Genomic DNA, 17,633 nt, shown 5'->3' with positions numbered 1-17,633 from the left:
GTAACAAAGACTATAGAGTCCAGAAAGCCTAAAATATTTACTTATCTGGCCCTTTACACAAAAAGTTTACCAGCCTGTGTTATAAGTCATTCAAAATCTTCACAGCACTGCACATTCTTTTTAACATCAACATGCAGTATTAGGTAATATGAGCATCCTGGTTGGGTGCCTCTTTTTGAAGGTACAAATGTTAAGTAAGAGGGGCAACCTTAAAGTTAAAAATTCTGGAAACATTAAGTGGACTTGCTCAATCTCAATCTGTCCTATTTGATGCTTGCAATGTAATCTGAAGACAAGGGTTCCAGTTCCACTCTGCCATTAGCAAGCACATTTATATCAGTCTTCTATCAGACTGGGTTTGCTACCCTAATACAATATGAAAATGCATATTCAACTTGATAATATTTATAAATCACATATAATTATTATCACCTTAGAATATGCCAGAAGAAATACATGCTAAGACCAGATCTAAACCATTTTGCTGAATAGTTAAAAGCCAACAAATAGACAAATGTGGAAGTGGTTTTGCAGTGTCCTCACTTCAGTGTTAAGGGATGAAACATGTGACACCTCATCTCACTTTTATTTTATTTTTTTTATTTATTTATTTATTTATTTATTTATTTATTTATTTATTGAGACCAAGTCTTGCTCTGTCACCCAGGCTGGAGTGCAGTGGCATGATCTTGGCTCAGTGCAACCTCCACTTCCTGGGTTTAAGCAATTCTCTTGCCTCAGCCTCTCAAGTAGCTGGGATTACAGGCACCCGCCACCACGCCTGGCTAATTTTTGTATTTTTAGTAGAGACGGGGTTTCACCATGTTGGCCAGACTGGTCTCAAACTCCTGACCTCAAGTGATCGACTCATCTCAGCCTCCCAAAGTGCTGGGATTACAGGTGTGAACCACCGCACCCAGCCTTCATCTCACATTCTCATTAGACAGATGACGTCACCAAACTCTGGGTTAGTGGCCTTCACAGGGGACCTTGAGTGAATGGGCATTCACAGATAGCTTTCACAGAAATAAAGATCTGCATATAGGTTTCTAGTCTGAATTATTATGTATCTGAACAATCCACCCTTCAAGAACATATATGGCTTCTTTCGTCTGCAGAAGGAGCCTGGAAGGAGCTGGGTTCTAAATCTCAAACTCTTAAACTTGCTCCTTCTCCCTTTGTTGTGGGCCTTTGGGGAAATGATAATAAACTGCTTCTCATCTTTAGAGGAAACAAATGTGTTTCTCTCGATATGTGATCTGCATCATCAAGGAGTTATTCAAATACCCACCAATCTCTGGGCCCCAAAAGTAGTGTAATCAGTTCAAAATATATGGGAACTTTTATAAAGTCTATACCCTTTGATTTTGACCATGTAATTTCACATCTGGAAATATAGCCTATAAAATTAAAACTAAGCATGAAAGAAAGGCTTAAATACAATAAGGTTTATTACTTTTTGTAACAAGCATTTTTAATTGTGAAAAGCCAGAAATGATCCACCGTAAATTCACACGGGAATGAACAGTCAAGTAAACTATCATATGTCCACTTGACGAAATGCTATGTAGTCATTAAAAATTTTATTTATTCAGAGAATGATGCGTACGCTATGCCAGACATGAAAAAGTTGGATATATACTTGTTTGTTTTAAAATGATAACAGCAGTGTAAATAATCTACAGATAGAGAACAGGAATACAGAAATACATTAATTCATTAACAGTTATTATGTATAGGTAGTTGGACTTTAAATGAGTTTTTCTTATTTTCATAAATTTTTTGTGAATGTTTATATAAAAGAAACTATTTTAAGTGAAAATGAAGATATCCAGTAGCCAGGAGGTGAGAATAACACCCTCTCTTAATCTAGACACTGTGCTGGCCAGTGGGGGTTCAGCTGTAAGTAAGACTCACAGCAAGTCTGTCCTCAAAGTTTATAGTTGGACTGGGGAGGGGCAGGCCATAAACAATTCATTACTGAATGGGGTGTGCTCTTGAAGGCGGGGTGCAGAATGCTGTGAACACGTGGAGCAAGGATATCCAACACAGGAGGAGTTTAGGGAAGGTCTCCCAGAAGAAGTGACAGAAGTGGGACTAGATTAAGGACTCAACACATGAAGCCAGCAGGCATAAGAGTTTCAGACAGGTGAGATGGTAGAGGCACAGACTCCTCGAGGGCCTGACATATTCCAGGACCTCAGTAAGTTCAGGGTGGTGGGAGCAAGGGGAAGCCTGGAGAAGATGGGCCAGAATAACATGAGAGCCCGCCGTGTAAACGACAGTAAGAAATCTGTATTTCATCCTCAGGGCAAGCAGAGACTGACATGAAGAGATTTACATTTTGTTAAAGATTGCTCTGACCACACTAAAGAATCAGGTATAAGAAGGGACAAGAGTAGGTGCTGGGAGACCAACATGGGAGGGGAAGGGGCTGGCAGTAGTCCAGGTAAAAGATGATAATGGGCTCAGGAATGCAGAAAAGAGTCTTCCTTTTGTGTTAGGATTAATATTTGGATAGATGGCTTGGGGATTGCAAATACCTTCATAACCCAAAACAATAAAGAGTTTTTATTTTAAAATCTTCTAATTACATGGCAAAAATCTTAGTTCTCATTTTTAAATCTTTTAATTGACTAGCAAAGATTTTAGAAATCTTCAGGACCAAATAAATCCTGGGTTAGCCTGGGATGAACATCATACTGTGAAAATGTCATGTACTATTTTAAAATCATGCAGAATTTAAAATGTTAACAGTTTTCCAGTGAAGGGATGATGGTGCTGGGAAAATGGACAAATACAGTCTTCAAAAAAACTCAGAATGAGGGGGGGAAAAAATAACATTTGGTTTGGTGACAGATCTCCTTCTGTCACCAAGAGCTCCAAAAGAAGCAGGGGTTCCAGTGTGGACCCCAGAGGCTGGCACACAGCAAGCCAGCCCCTCCAGGAATCCTTGATGAATGAATGAATTAATTAAAACAACTGGATTAAAGCAGATGTTTGAGGATTCTTCTTTGGTCTCCTTGGTTTCATTATTTGTTTCCTGGTGACAGCCCACCCCTCATGTCCTTTACACGTATTTATAGTTTCCCTGATTACTAATGGTGAGAAGTGCAGGAGAAAGTGACCCAGGAAAGGCTGCCTTTTATGTGCTAGTCACTTAAAAATACTTTTCTTCAAATATGTTTAAAAATTAGGCAAATTGGAACCTTGCCTACTTTTCCTGAAAAACTAGCAAGCCAGAAAACTTTTTATTCAAATATTTGTCATGAATGCTATTTGGCTAAAATGTAGACTTTGTGGCTAAACATAACTTCGTAAATATGCATTTACAATGCTTGTTGTAAGCATTCCCAGGAGCCAAAACTAGAAAAGGCTCACATTCCCAGAAAGGGGAAGGAAATTACATTTTGGGGGACTGTTGTGTTTCAAGCACTATGCTGACCTCCTTTTACAAATAAAGATATCAAGGACATATACTGAGTGATTTATCCAGAATCTAGTGGTTAATGGCAAATCCTAAACTTGAACTCAGGTCTGTCTGACTTCAAAGAGCATGTTCTTGTGCTATCCCTTTTTGCTCTTATGTCATAAAAGGAAATCAATGAAAATATTAAAGCCCTAGTTAGTAAGGTGCTACAAGCGAAAGTCCTTTGGAAACCGTTACTGTGGACTTAGAAGGGAAGAAAGAGAAATCGGGATTCGGAATTGACCTCTTTCTCATCTTGCCTTAGTCCCTTAATTTTTATAGTTTTTTTAATTGAGAAAAACAAGAAGTTGCCTTCCCTGCTTGTTTAGCGTTGGCATTGTTGTCTGCGTCTTGTCCACCCCCATGTTGAGTTGTTTTCAAAGTTAACTAATTTCATGGATTTCATTGTTATAGATAGATCAGTGTATTGTTTCTCCTGTTTTAAAAGAGGTTTTTCCCTGAGTTCTCCTCCTCCTGAATGCTACCTATCTCTTACAGGATGTTGTTGGGACAGTATTCAGTCTCAGTGTCTAAGGCCTGGTACTCTGAGGCTCTTTACATTTGTCACAGTCGATGATGATGTTCCCATCTGCCAAGCACATGGAATTGGTGGCGTTCAGCAAATCTTTGTTCCAGTCTGGTCCCAGAGACTATTTTGGAATTGTCTTGTAAATTATCTCTTTCCTCTCCTGTGTCCTCATCGTCACACTCTGTCTCTACTGTGGCAGCTAGGGAAGTCGGCCTTGGAATCTAATTAATGATGTCTGTCTTCCCTCTTCAACTTAACTGTGAGCCTCTGGAGGCCAGAACCAGGTCTCGTTCATCTTGTGTGTCCCCTCCCCAGGCCTCCAACAAGGGGAGCATAACACCTTACATAGAAGGCGTAGCCCATGGCAATTTTTTGACTTTAGTCCTGCACCAGCTTGTCATGCCTGATCGTTCTATGCATGCAACTGGAGAGGCTCTGAAAATCGATTCATGATGAAGGTAAATTTTGTGCTGCCATTGATCTGAGAACCCAAAATGGAAAAATCATTAAAGACTTTTCTTAGTGTAGATTTTTGTATCCCTCCAATGATACTTTGAAGAAAGCTTGGATTCCCACATTATTCTGACCACATTTTACATAAATAAAAACCAGCCATAATTAACACTTTTAAAGGGCTTTTAGGGGTTAGTCATCTAGGTTTTTCTCAGATAATCCCAGCCTTGACACATAGGCTCTGGTCAGCTTCAAAAACAGCAGTCACACTAACAGTAATAATATTATCTTCCATTTAAACTAGAGTTAAGGATCAGGTGGCTGTCATCTGGCCTAAGCTGGGACACCCCGCAACACCCTGGTTGATGGGATCATGGCAAAGAAGGTTGTACTGTGTCTCATTGCTAGTGGTCGGCATGCTTGCAGAACTTCTTCACCTGCAGAAGTATTTGAAACTTGGGTTTTTATGAGAGTTACACCTCTGAATTCAACTACAAAAAGAGTGTGTTTTGGATATTTACTCTATACTCTAGGCTTCATTTTACTTTTGGTCTCCTGCATACTATAGCTCACGTTTCTTCACAAGTTTGGTAATGAAGGTCCAGTGTACAAAAGTTCCAGTGAAAATGATGGAATGTGGGAGCAAAGGGCAGCTCCATCTCCAAAAGAGTCAAAACGAAGAAAAAGACCTCTTAGGCCCCGGAGTTGTTTGGTCCTGGTTGCAAAACCACAGTCACAGGAAAATGATGTTAGAAAGATCTCTCCATCAGGGAGAACCCCATTTGGTCTGCAGTTTATCATTCCATCATTTGTTTGGGCCTTTTTCAGGTAAGCCGTAACTTTGAGCTGGTTGGACGGGTTAACTTGGATCAGCTGGAACAGATGAAGGAGAAAATGGAGAGCTCCAGCAGTGATGATGAGGACAAAGAAGAAGAAATGAACAGCAAGGCTGAAGACAGAGGTTAGTCTCATCCTGCCCTCCCAATCCCAGATGGCATCTGGCATGTCCATAGTGAGACAGAAGGGAGGCAGGAGGTTGTTGTAGGAGTAACAGAAGGAATGATCCTTCTTAGTTAAGTAGCAGAACAGACTGACTTAGGAAACACATCAAGAGCTGTGTCTTTGTAAACTATTACCAGCTATAGAAATGCCAAGGAAAACAGACATTTTCTCCCTGATTATACATATATATTTGTTGAAAAATAGATGGCAGTGATTTGTTTTTAATAAGGAAAACTGGTATCTAGGGAATCTTCAGAATAAGGACAAGCAGACAGCAAGATGGATGACACTGTAGAGCTCTAGAGGAATGAGAATGAACTTCCAGTTGAATGCATATTTAAAATTGCTGCTGGGGCACACACTGCTGGAACTGTAGGGGAGGGTGGTGCAAAGAACTTGAGCCCCTACCCCCTGATGTCCCTCTGCGTGGCCCTTTTCTTAACCCCCTTTGTGCTCTGACTTGCTTTGTAAAGAGAGAGAAAGAGAGACCACCTCTTTCATTCAACTATGTATTTACAGAATACACTGGGGAAGGTTTTGTGGGACTTTGGTACTATTTTTCTAACTTCCTGTGAGTCTATAATTATTTCAAATTAAAAAGTTTTCAAAAGTATATTTAGTTGTAGATATACATTTATGTGATTCAGAGTTGGTTTTCTATATTGTTCAACATGGAATATTGTGGAAAACCCCAGACTATACATACAAGAATATAGGTTGAGATATGTTACTTTAGTTATTGCAGATATATCAAAAGCACGTGGATAACATAAACATCAGAAATCAACATTGCAGATATTGACCCAGAGATGAGAATAGTACTAGTTGCCATTACTGAGCATCATTATGTGCTAGCCTCACTGCTGGTGGTTTTTATATAACATTTTTCTTTAATCTCATGACTAGAGAGGACTGTACATTTAGCCTGCCTGAATTTGGTTTCCAGTTCTGCTACTTACTGTCTAGATGGCTTGGGGTAAATTATTGTATTTCCTTGTACATTCATCATCTGTGAAACAATCACAATCATAATAATGAGAATAATATCACCTCCCTCCTAAGATTGTTGAAAAGATTTTTTTTAACTTTAAGACTTCAGATTTTGGACTTTTTAAATTTTTTTTTAATTATTTTAATTGATAAAAATTGTATATATTTATGATGAACAACATGTTTCAAAATACATATACATTGTGGAAAATTAAATCAAGCTCATTAACATATGCATTACCTCACATACTTGTCATTTTTTATGGTGAGAACACTTAGAATCTACTCTCTCAGCAATTGTCAGGTATACAGTATGTTGTTATTAACTGTAGTCACTGTGTTGTACATTAGATCTCTTGAGCTTATTCTTCCTATCTGACTGAAATTTTGTATCCTTTGAACAATATCTCCCCAAACCCTGAGCCACTGGTAACCACCATTCTACTCTCTGCTTATATGTCTTTGACTTTTCTAGATTCCCCATACAAGTGAGATCATGCAGTATTTGTGCCTGCCTCTCTGTGCCTGTCTCATTTCACTTAATGTAGTGTTCTACAAGTTTATCTATGTTGTCACAAATGACAGGATTTCATATTTTTTAATGGTGAATAGTATTTCATGTGCGTATATACCACATTTTCTTTATCCACTCATTTATTGATGGACATCTAGCTTGATTACTTATCTTGGTTATTATGAATAACCCTGCAGTGAACGTGAGAGTGCAGATATTTCTTCAATATCCTGCTTTCATTTCCTTTGGATATACCTAGGAGTGGGATTGCTAGGTCAATGTGGTAGTTCTACTTTTAATTGGTTGAGGAACCTCCATGCTGTTTCCATAACGGCTGTACTAATTTGCAGTCCCACCAACAGTGCAACAGGAGTTCCCTTATCTCCACATTCTCTCTAGCATGTTATCTTTACTCTTTTTGATAATAGCCTCATAACAGGTGTGAAGTGATAGCTCATTGTGGTTTAATTTGCATTTCCCTGATGATTAGTGATGTTGAACATTTTTTCATATGCCTGCTGGCCATTTGTATGTCTTCTTTTGAGAAATGTCTACTCAGATCCTTTGCCATTTTTTAATCAGATGATTTTCTATTGAGTTGCTTGATTTTCTAATATAGCATGGGTATTAATTCCTTATCAGATGTACGGTTTGCAAATATTTTCACTCATTCCATAGGTTGTCTATTACTATGTTGATTGTTTCCTTGGCTGTGCAGAAGCTGTTTAGTTTGAAGTAATTCTGTTTATCTGTTTTTCCTTTTGTTGCCCATGCTTTTGAGGTAATATCCAAAAAATCATTGCCCAGACCAATGTCATGGAGCTTTTTCCCCTTTGTTTTTGTCTAGTAGTTTTATAGTTTTAGGTCTTATATTCAAGTTTTTAATTCATTTTGAGATGATTTTTTATCTGGTGTGAGGTAAGGATCTAATTTCATTCTTCTGCATGTGGATATCCACCTGTTCCAATACCATTTATTGAAGAGACTGCCCTTTCCCCATTATGTGTTCTTGGCACCTTTGTTGAAAACCGATGGACCATGAATGTGTGGATTTATTTCTGGGCTCTCTTTTCTGTTCTGTTGGTCTGCGTATCTGTTTTTAATGCCAGTACCATGCTGTTTTGATTACTATAGTTTTGTAGTCAATTTTGAACTCAGGTAGGGTGGTGCCTCCAACTTTGTTCTGTTTGTTTAAGATTGCTTTGGCTATCCAGAGTGTGGTTCCACGGGTTGTTGTAAAGATTAAATGAGATAACACACAAGACCTTCACCCAGTTCCTAGAATATAGCAATCACCTAATAAATGATAAGCCTGCAATGTAGGTGTTATTTTTGTGATTTCACAAATGAGAAAATAAGGACCCAGGAAATTTAAGAGCATGTTCAAAGTAAAAAACAAAACAAACAAACAACAACAGAAAATATAAACCCTGGAGATCAAATTCAATTCAAATTTACATCTTCTGGCTCCAAAGGCAAGCCCTCTTCTTAACCCTACACACCACTTTCCCAGTGCCTCGAGTAGTGTAATCTTCATTGAAGGGGACCTGACCCTGAAATCTGTGGATTCAGTGGCCCTTGGGACCTTGCTCTAAGGAGCAGTTTTGTAGAATTTCTTTGTGTTTTCTGCTTGTTCTGTCTGCAAATATTAAGGAAGCCTATTGGTGGGCTACTTCCCTCTAAGGTGTTCCCTGTTCCTTTTCCTGACTTGCACTCACCCTCCTACCATGATGCCAGGGCTAAAGACTATGGGTTTGCGAAGGGGGCCCCAGTTTGGCTCTTGAACCCCTTACCAAGACAGTCAGCAGGAAATGACAGCCAAGGTACACTACCCTTTCAAAAACCCTGTGCCTGTAATTAACCTGAAAAATACATGGACAAATAAAACATCCTTACCATATAGGTTGATTGTTCTTATAAAGTTATTACTTTTATTAGTAGAGGCTGTATTAATCCATTTCTTACAAGGAAAATGGTTGTGATCGGAGAAGCATGGCTTTTTTTTTTTTTTCTTTTTCAAACAACTTCATGAGTATGTTCTTCACAATGATATCTTAACATCTCTGCACTATTACCGGCGTTTTCTGGGAGAGGATACTTTTGACAGAAAGACTCCTTTTTCTTCATGATGCTCTGTGGCCTTGCCTTTTCTCCTCTGGAAATAAACTATTTCTCATTGGATATTATTATGGCTTTTTAATCTCTAAAGCTGAGCATGTGTGATTTCAAAGGTTATAAGCATTATAAAAGCAAAATACCTTTCTAGGCTTCTGCTCCCCTATGACTCCTTATAAAAAAGAAAAGGAAAGAAAGAAAACTCGAATTTAAAAGATGGTGATGGAGATGTGTGTGGTATACCAGGCAGACCTCCTCATTTTACCCTACTTGGCAGCCCCCTTTTACTTGGCAGTGTGGCATTACACTGGAGTGGTTTGGCTGGAAAGAACTTTAGGGTCTCCTCTTCTCACTGGAAAAAGTATAGTGTCCACATTCATGAGCTTTAACCACATGGGGAAAAAAAAAAAGCCCTCAGGGTGGAGAAGCACGTATTCCTCTCAGAGGGTGGGGGATTTACATGAGTAACTTCCAGTCACGTTAATGGGAATTACAAGCCTAAACCTTCCCTTCCCCCTCGCTGATCCTTGAAAGAGCAGCCTCCTTTGTCCCATCTCCTTTGAATAGACCAAGAATCAACTTTCCACCATCTAGGTATATTCTTGGCAAGAAAAAGAAATACACACAATAGCCTCGGGTGTTTCTGCCAGACATCCCAGCTTCTAGGAGCAGAGGGCAGGAGGTGGCTTACGCACAGCTCTCAGGCTGGTGGAGAGCTCTAGGAAGTGTGGCCAGTGCCCAGTGGCCTCCTCCTTTGAGGATGGAACTTAGTATGTGCCATTGGAAAGGACAGATGACTGGTTTCCTGTTTACAGATTAAGGGTAAAGAAGCAAGTGTACCAGGAACATTATTCCTCTTGTTGGCAATTTAGACTTTTATCAGACACCCTCAGTTTAGGGGGTTCACAGCCTCGCAGCCACCCCACTCCCTACCTCCTTTCTAAGTGCAAGTGCTGGACTGAATATGGACACACTGCAGGTCCTGCCTAGGAAGCTCAGGGAAGATTTGAAAGAGAAGAATCCAGGCATGAAGAAATCAAAATTAACCCAAGCAGAATCCTGCCCACCCCCCTCTCATTATGCAGTTGGGGAGGAGTCAGGAAGGCATTCTGTTGATTTCTTGCCCAAGATAATCCCTGCTAAGGAATTAATGCGCAGAGCAGATGGTGCTGTCTCATTTCCAATGAAAAGAATCAAGGAAGATAGTCTGTGCAATTATTTTTAATGGCTTGTGTGGTGATCTTCTTAATTTGTGAGAAAATGTTTCATCTTTTGTTAAAACTGGCCCCAGTCACATAGCTGTTTGTGCTGGAGATTAAGGCATCACAGAGCCCCCCATCCTGTTAACATCGTCCTGAGAATCTTATTAGATGGGGCATTTCAACCAGGAGGCATCTTCCTGTAATGTCTTGTATGTGTGGACCAGAGTGATCAGAGTGTAAAGATCATCAACACTTCCCTGTGCAATGCCCTCACTTTGCAACATGGCTGCAGAACTGGCAAGGTCCTGCTGTTTATTACCCACATGAAGACTTGGCCCTCTGTGGTATAATGAAATACATATGGGCTAGGAACTCAGGCTAACACAATGGCTATGTAAGCTCTTATCTTTGAGTTTGCCAGGAGACGTGGCCTGAAAACAGTTAAACAGCCAATCCACATTTATCAGACTTCTACCATGTGCCTAGTACCATGGAGGAAACAAAACAACTAAGTCAATATTTGATGTTTACAACAGACCGTCCAGAAATGTCTGCATATCCCCGTATTCATGAATACCACCAATTGAGGGGTAGGTGCCAGGCAGCTGGCCAGGATCTCTCAATAGCAGGGGACATGTGTTCACATACTGGTTCCCACTCATCCAGATAAATGTTCATGGTAGATTCTTCGCTTGCAGATCTCATTCAGTGCACATAACCGCCCTGTAAGGTATTGATTATAATATCTATGATGGATGACCACAAGTCATGAGCCTTCAGCCTTACTTGGAACAAGTAGAAACCCTGAGGTCCACAACACATAACCTGGTCCAGGGCTTTCGGTAGCCTATGTTCTTTTCAGTGAACAAAGATAAACCTGTGTCAAAAAGGAAATGAATAGAGGCTAACCTGTGAGGCACTGATAGAAATCATCACACAAGGGAGAGAATAAATCAGAAAAAATAATGCTCAGATTCCTTTGGAATCTCGGGCAAGGGGCTCTTCAGTCAAGAAAGACCCAGATTTTGTGATAGAAGCATTGGGGAGGTAAGGAGAAATGAGGTCTTGGGGCCCAAGAACCAGAAACAGTTCTCAAAAGCTATTCAAGAAATGCCCTAAGGGGGAAACCTAAGAAAAAGTAAGGAATCTGGAAATTGCTTTCACCACATGGCTTTATCAGTGAAGGCAGGAGAGAGGGTATCCTGATGAATGCTGACTTACCTATTCTGCTGATTCCCACAGCACACAGGTAACACTTCTGCTTTCTCTTTGCAGAGCTGATGAGGTTTTCTGACCACGGGGCTGTTATTAACACTGAGAAGCGTTTTCCATGTGAATTTTGTGGACGGGCATTTTCACAGGGCTCTGAGTGGGAAAGACATGTGCTGAGACACGGCATGTAAGTCGGGCCATCTCAAGGATGCCTTTGTCCAAAGCAAGAGGTAGGGAGGGAGGGAGGGGCTCTTGTTTTGGTTCCCCTGACAGTATGTACACCTCTCTGTGTCACATTTCTGGGCCATGGGAGGAGAGGCAATGGTGAGGAACCAAGTTTCTCCTTTTCTGTTGTTTTTTAAAATGGTCACCCAGCCGCAAGTCAAATAAGGAAAAAAATCATCTTTATGAATGACCAGTCCTGCTCAAGCCCATGTGCAGAAGTATAGTGTTTTCTCCAGCCAATATCCCTTTAGTTTTCATTAGCATGACATTCTATAATAGAACGTGAATCGAGGTCAAAAGATCTGGCTTCTGTTCCTGCCTCTGTGACTGATCATTCCCTGAGTGGCCCTGAACATTCCCATGTACTGCCTCGGGGACAGAGCCAGCTTCTTCCTGCCTCCCAGGTAGGTGAGAGCATACTTGTAAAATACTTATGAGATCCCTGAACATAAAATCAGCCCCTCAACAAGGCACGTTAGTCCATCAGACGCAGAGAGAACCTAGGATGTGGTCTTTTCAGGAGGAAACATGGCTCGTGTGGTGATATGAAGCCTGAAGCTTGGTCCCTGAAGCCTCAAGGGTCTAGACCTCAGAGAATATAACCAAGCTTCCCGAGACATGGGTTCCATCTTCAGGTTTTTGCTTTTAGTTTGTTTTCGTGATTTGTTTCAGGACCTGACAAATAAATCGTTAGTACCTGAGTTACTCTTTTAGACTTAATAAATATAACCAATCTCCAAGCTTCTGGGTTCAGCTGATGACTTTGAGCATAAGACAATTCTTGCTGTTACCACTTATGACCCAGTAGAGGAAGTGACATAAAATGATTACACTTGTCTAGAAACAAAACATGGTATAATCAATATATAGTATAATAATGGATACTTCTGTAAGTTCAAATCCTTAAGATACAGAAATATATGACTTAAGCGAAACATAGCAGGGATGAATCACTTGGTATTTTGTCATACACCCATGGCATTTGTTCAAAGGAAACCCCAAGGCTTTTTGAGGATCAGGAAAATAAAGACACTTGAGGGTTTTTATTATTTATTTGTTTAAAAAGAGAAATATATATATATACTATATTCATCTGTCTCTTCGATAAATGTTTTTCCAGGGCATTGAATGACACCAAACAGATGAGCAGAGAAGAAATCCACCCAAAAGAGATCATGGAGAACAGTGTTAAAATGCCCTCCATAGAGGAAAAGGAAGATGACGAGGCCATTGGGATAGACTTTTCCCTAAAGAATGAAACAGTAGCCATCTGTGTAGTAACTGCTGACAAATCTCTCCTGGAGAATGCAGAGGCCAAAAAAGAATAAGCGTTTGGTGAAATTCTTAATCAAACCTTACTTGAACAGTGATGAAAAAGTGGGAGGGCTGGCTTGGGCTGAGAAGGGAGGGACAGAAAAGAGAAGACAGAACAAAGCTGCTTTTTAGGACTGAACAATCTATTTTCAAAGCACTGGTACCTGTGTGAGTGAGTATGTAAATTAAAGTTATTTAAATGGTTGGAATATGTGGCTCCTTTTCCATCACTACATCTTTTCTTCCGGATCTTCATCATGGAAGTTTCATTTGTTGCGGAATATGGAAGCACCTCCCAAGGGTACGGTGCACCCTGTGGTGGTCTTGGACAGTATGTGGAAACAGAAGCTCCATGACAGTAGAAGACTTCTCATTGGGGAGCAACTTTTTGACGCACAACTTTTGGTGCGTTTTTCTAGTTTTAATACCTTAAGCTTTTTCAAGACCTAACTGCAGCCGCTTTGGGAAAAAAAAACAAAAAACAAAAAACAGAAAACAAAACAAAAAAAAAACTGCTTTGCATAAAACAGTCACCTGTTTCCTAGTACCTCAATCTTAACCAAGGGAACTCTCTGCATTTGTCAGTACTACCTGTCGTCGTTGTGGTTAAATGTAGAGAGAACTGCTGGGCAAGATGGTGAATGGAGAAAAAAAAAAGAGTTTTAAAGAAAGGAACACAAATTGTGCTTAAAATCCCCATGTGGGTTTTATTTCTTAAAATACTGTGATTTTTTTAATTATTTTAGTAAAAAACAAAACAAAAAAAAGAAACAGACTTTAATTATTAGATAACTGTTTGTGAATTGTCATCCTTTATTCCAGGTAAGCTGTTTATTAGTGTTCAACTATAATTTAGAATTTGGTAGATTCATGTGAGCTAATTTTAAGGTGATTGTGGAGTTATGTTTGCCACGTGTTTATTTTCTATCAATTTGAGTGTTACAAACACAGCACAATTCAGTTTTTCATATGAATTGTTTTTCGTGTGTGTGTTGTTATTGTTGTTTTAATTTCGGGGCAAGGGAGATTTAGTTTTTTGTGAATAGGAATGTTTTTATTTTAAACATGGAAATAACAAAGAAGTTAACTTTCTTTTTTTTTTTTTTTTTTTTAATTTAACTAAAGAACCAAACTTTCGGCACAGCTATGCAGCTTGTGGGCCAGACGAGGAGGTCCTCCTCACCCTTTTGTTGCCTGTCAAATTCACGCATTATCCGTCTCACAAATAATTTCTGTTAGGATTGGCTGGCTTTTGTGTGTGATTTTAAAATCTGTGTTTTGTTTCTGCTGGCATTGTGTTTTGCGGGGGGTTTTCATTTATTTAGGGGACGAGGGGGTGTACTAGTATCCCGTCCCTTTGGTGAGAGTGGACAAGAAATAACGTATATCCTACAAGGAGCCTGGAGAACTACTTTCTTTCTTTCTTTTTTTTTTTTTTTTTAAATCTAGCTGCCAGCTGCTCTGTCCCCCATATCGGCTTTTTCAGGAGGGAGCAGCTTAGACTAAATCTAAGCCTACATTTATAATATGTTCTGATTGTGAACAAAGGGTTTCGTTCCAAAAAATAGAAAAGAACTTTTCTTGAAGCCTAGGTTTTAGAAGCCCGTGTGTGTGTGTGTGTGTGCTTGGATGTGTGTGTGCGTGTATGAGTGTGTGTGTGCATGTGTGCACGTGTGAGTCCTTTGATTTTCATGTTTTGTTTTGTTTTTTTTTACTTGGAAGGGTTGTGGGAGGGTGGGAGGGAAGAAAGGGAAGGGGAATTGCTGAGATGACAGTGTCCCACACAGCTTCAAATAAAATCCATGGAAAGATGTTGCATTTGTGGAATAAGTGCTTACTTGAAAAGCATGTTCTTCTTTTATTTTCTTACTGTTAAGAATTTTTATTTGTAGGATGTTTGTTTTAATTTAATTTTTTTAAGGGATGGGGGCCATCACGTGGAAACCAGAAAATGGGGAAAGTGTGAACTATCCAGACAAAGATTCATTTTGTGTCTATATTTGTTTTTAATTGGCCTCATTTCAAATGTATTAAACAGTTCCATACCTGGATTGGGTGTTTGTAATGGTTACCAAAAAACAAACAAAAAAAGAAAGAAAAAGGAAAAAAAAAAAGAAAATAATTGTGACATGCTTTTATCACTACTTTATTTTTCAAATAACATGTAAATATTGTAATCCATTGGATTTTGTTTTGCTAACCTGTTAATAAAAATATGGGACCATTATCCTTTTAACAAGGCTAGAATGTCCTTTTTTTCTTTTTCAAACATATACCTGATATTTTGTGGCCGCACATTTTGGATGCATTATTATAATTCTGTTGACTGTAATGACATAGAATTTACAACATTTTTTGTTGTTGTTTAATTTATACAGAGGACATTTTTTTCAGAGCTTGAGAGAAGAAAATAAATAGCAAAATGATAACCTATTGACTCCAGTATTCAGTGTTTCCCAATACTTCATAAAAGATAGGGAGACCCTGAGTCCTTGAAGCCAAGGGTTTAAAAACAAAACAAAAAAAAAACAAAAACAAAACAAAAAAACCACAAGTAGGTTATTCAAGTTGTTTGCAACATACATTTTGTAATGAAATGTGAGAAATTAATAAAGAATTTTTTTCACATGTGTCTATGTGCATCTGTTGTAAATCATTTACAGATACGACTACAGATATGAAATCTAGAAATATTACAGCACTACCTTTCAATGCTTGTATACGAGATATTTTAAGTCATTGAATCTACACAGGTACGGAAAGCAAAGGTAAAGCTGAGGTGAGGTTGAGGTTGAGCTGGGATTTTCAAATGTTAATATTTCTGCCTCAGGTATTCATCACCAACTGAGGGAGTTTTAGGGAAGGAATACTTTTCATCAAAAATGTGAATCAAAGTGATGTGTGAACTTCAGAAGGAGGAAGCACCCGTGATTAAACATCATCTGGGACCCTGAATCCACAAGCACAGTCACTTGAACTGCGAGTCACACCCACTGCACAGGATCTATTTCAGTGTTGCCCTCCTTCCTTATGAAAGGCTGCACCACAAACTCTTACTGAACATCCTGCAGCCATAATTATCACCATTAACTTATTCTTTGAGCTACCCTGTTATAAATCAACGGAAAAATTAATAGTCCTGAAACCTAGAAGAAAAGTAAATTAAAATCAACAGCATTAATTATTAACTCAGAGCTGAATTGCACTATCTGCCTCTACCAGTGTTAGAAGTATGGCTCCGGGATCATTTGTTCAGTGTTCATTCTAAAAACTTGGTTCTAAACCCTTCCTCCTCTCCATCCCTATCAATCAATAAGCTCACATTCTGAGTAACATTTTATATTCAAGTACTCAAGAGATACTCAACCTTTTCTAAGGACTGCAGGTTGAGAAGTTTGTCCTGTAAGTTTTCAGAAAGGAGAGAAAGTGACTTAATGGACTTCACTGCGATACAGCTGTTCTCTCATGGTCTCCATGAAATATTTTATGAACAGTGCTTTTACTGAGTTCATGTCTGATCCATATTCTCACTTTATGTAAAAGAAATGGAATTTATTGCTATATAAGTCATGGTAGGGGCTGCAACAAGGCAAATCCTGAAATCTCTGGCTTAGCACCATAGAGATTTGATTCTTACACACATTCCCTGTGAATGTCTGTGAGGTGTCCTAGACCTGTTGACTCAGGAGTCTGGGTTTCCCCATCTGGTGATGCTGTCATCTCAATACATGAATCTCAAGGTCAATGCTGAGAGCTTGGAAGTGTTTCACCCACTCAAATGCCTGATCCAGGAAGTAGCACACATCACTTTCAGCCTCTTTCTATGGGCTGGATCTGGTCACATTGTTCCACCTGTCCACAAAGGGACTGGGAAGTGTGTGAGCTTCCAGTGGTCTTAGGAAGAGCACGTGACCAAGCAGCCTCCACCATAGTCAGGAACTGGTAGAGAAAGAAACTCTGTTCTTTAGAAGTTACAGTATGCTGATCCCACCGCATTGCCCATGCACTTAACCAAGATTTCTGAGCAAATATTTGGTGCTAGCTATAGCAAGAAACAGGACAGACGTGAGATGTGTATTCTGACAGCTCGTGAATAGCATAGATACACAACATTTGGAGACTTGACTTCCACTGGAGATGCTTGAGGCTTGCTGGACCCATTAGCTTCCTGGTGTGAGGCTTTGACCGTACCTCTGCATTGATAGTGGCAACCCTTGAGAAACATGGTCTTGATAGTAAATGTGTTTTCTGTCAATCCAAAAGAACGTATTTGACTTAGGGAGGCATAAAAGAAATTGGTTACTCACATACATTCATTGAGTCTTTTAGTCCTAAGTTTAACAAAAATTACTATATGTTTTTTCCTTGCAACTATCCTTATTGATTCACTATTTGCCACCATTATGGCATAGCTCTCAGAGGAATAAGCTTAGCAAAACAAAAGTACCTCTCACTTCCTTTCACTTGTACACTTGTGTGTACACTCCACTCGTGCCAACAGGTGGAGCTTTAAGGATTGGAGAAGTCTTTACCTTCAGAATTTAAAAATTTATGTTTACAATTATTAATGTGACAACATTAGAGGAGACATCAAAATAAAGTCACTTT

At 39.3% G+C, this 17,633-nt stretch overlaps 1 protein-coding gene across 10 annotated transcripts in view; it reads left to right on the top strand.

Moving 5' to 3' along the window:
- The window catches only part of ZNF462 (zinc finger protein 462), a 152,641-nt gene extending 136,986 nt beyond the window's left edge, over nucleotides 1-15,655 (top strand). For 7 of the 10 annotated variants that reach the window (XM_063636156.1, XM_055271582.2, XM_055271583.2 and 4 more), the window contains 3 exons: nucleotides 5,280-5,412; nucleotides 11,550-11,673; nucleotides 12,832-14,142. In XM_063636156.1, coding sequence (XP_063492226.1) covers nucleotides 5,280-5,412; nucleotides 11,550-11,673; nucleotides 12,832-13,039 — 465 coding nt within the window. In that variant the 3' untranslated portion in view covers nucleotides 13,040-14,142. Of the gene's footprint in view, nucleotides 1-5,279; nucleotides 5,413-11,549; nucleotides 11,717-12,831 lie in introns of all 10 variants that reach the window. The other 3 variants (XM_055271585.2, XM_055271588.2, XM_055271587.1) reach the window with 2 other exon arrangements.
- The last annotated feature ends 1,978 nt before the right edge of the window (nucleotides 15,656-17,633 follow it).

The sequence above is a fragment of the Symphalangus syndactylus genome, chromosome 3 (genome assembly GCF_028878055.3).
Source record: "Symphalangus syndactylus isolate Jambi chromosome 3, NHGRI_mSymSyn1-v2.1_pri, whole genome shotgun sequence".
Classification (NCBI taxonomy): Eukaryota; Metazoa; Chordata; class Mammalia; order Primates; family Hylobatidae; genus Symphalangus; species Symphalangus syndactylus.
The sequence above is the reverse complement of the archived record's forward strand: the minus strand, read 5'-3'. Positions and strand labels throughout refer to the sequence as shown.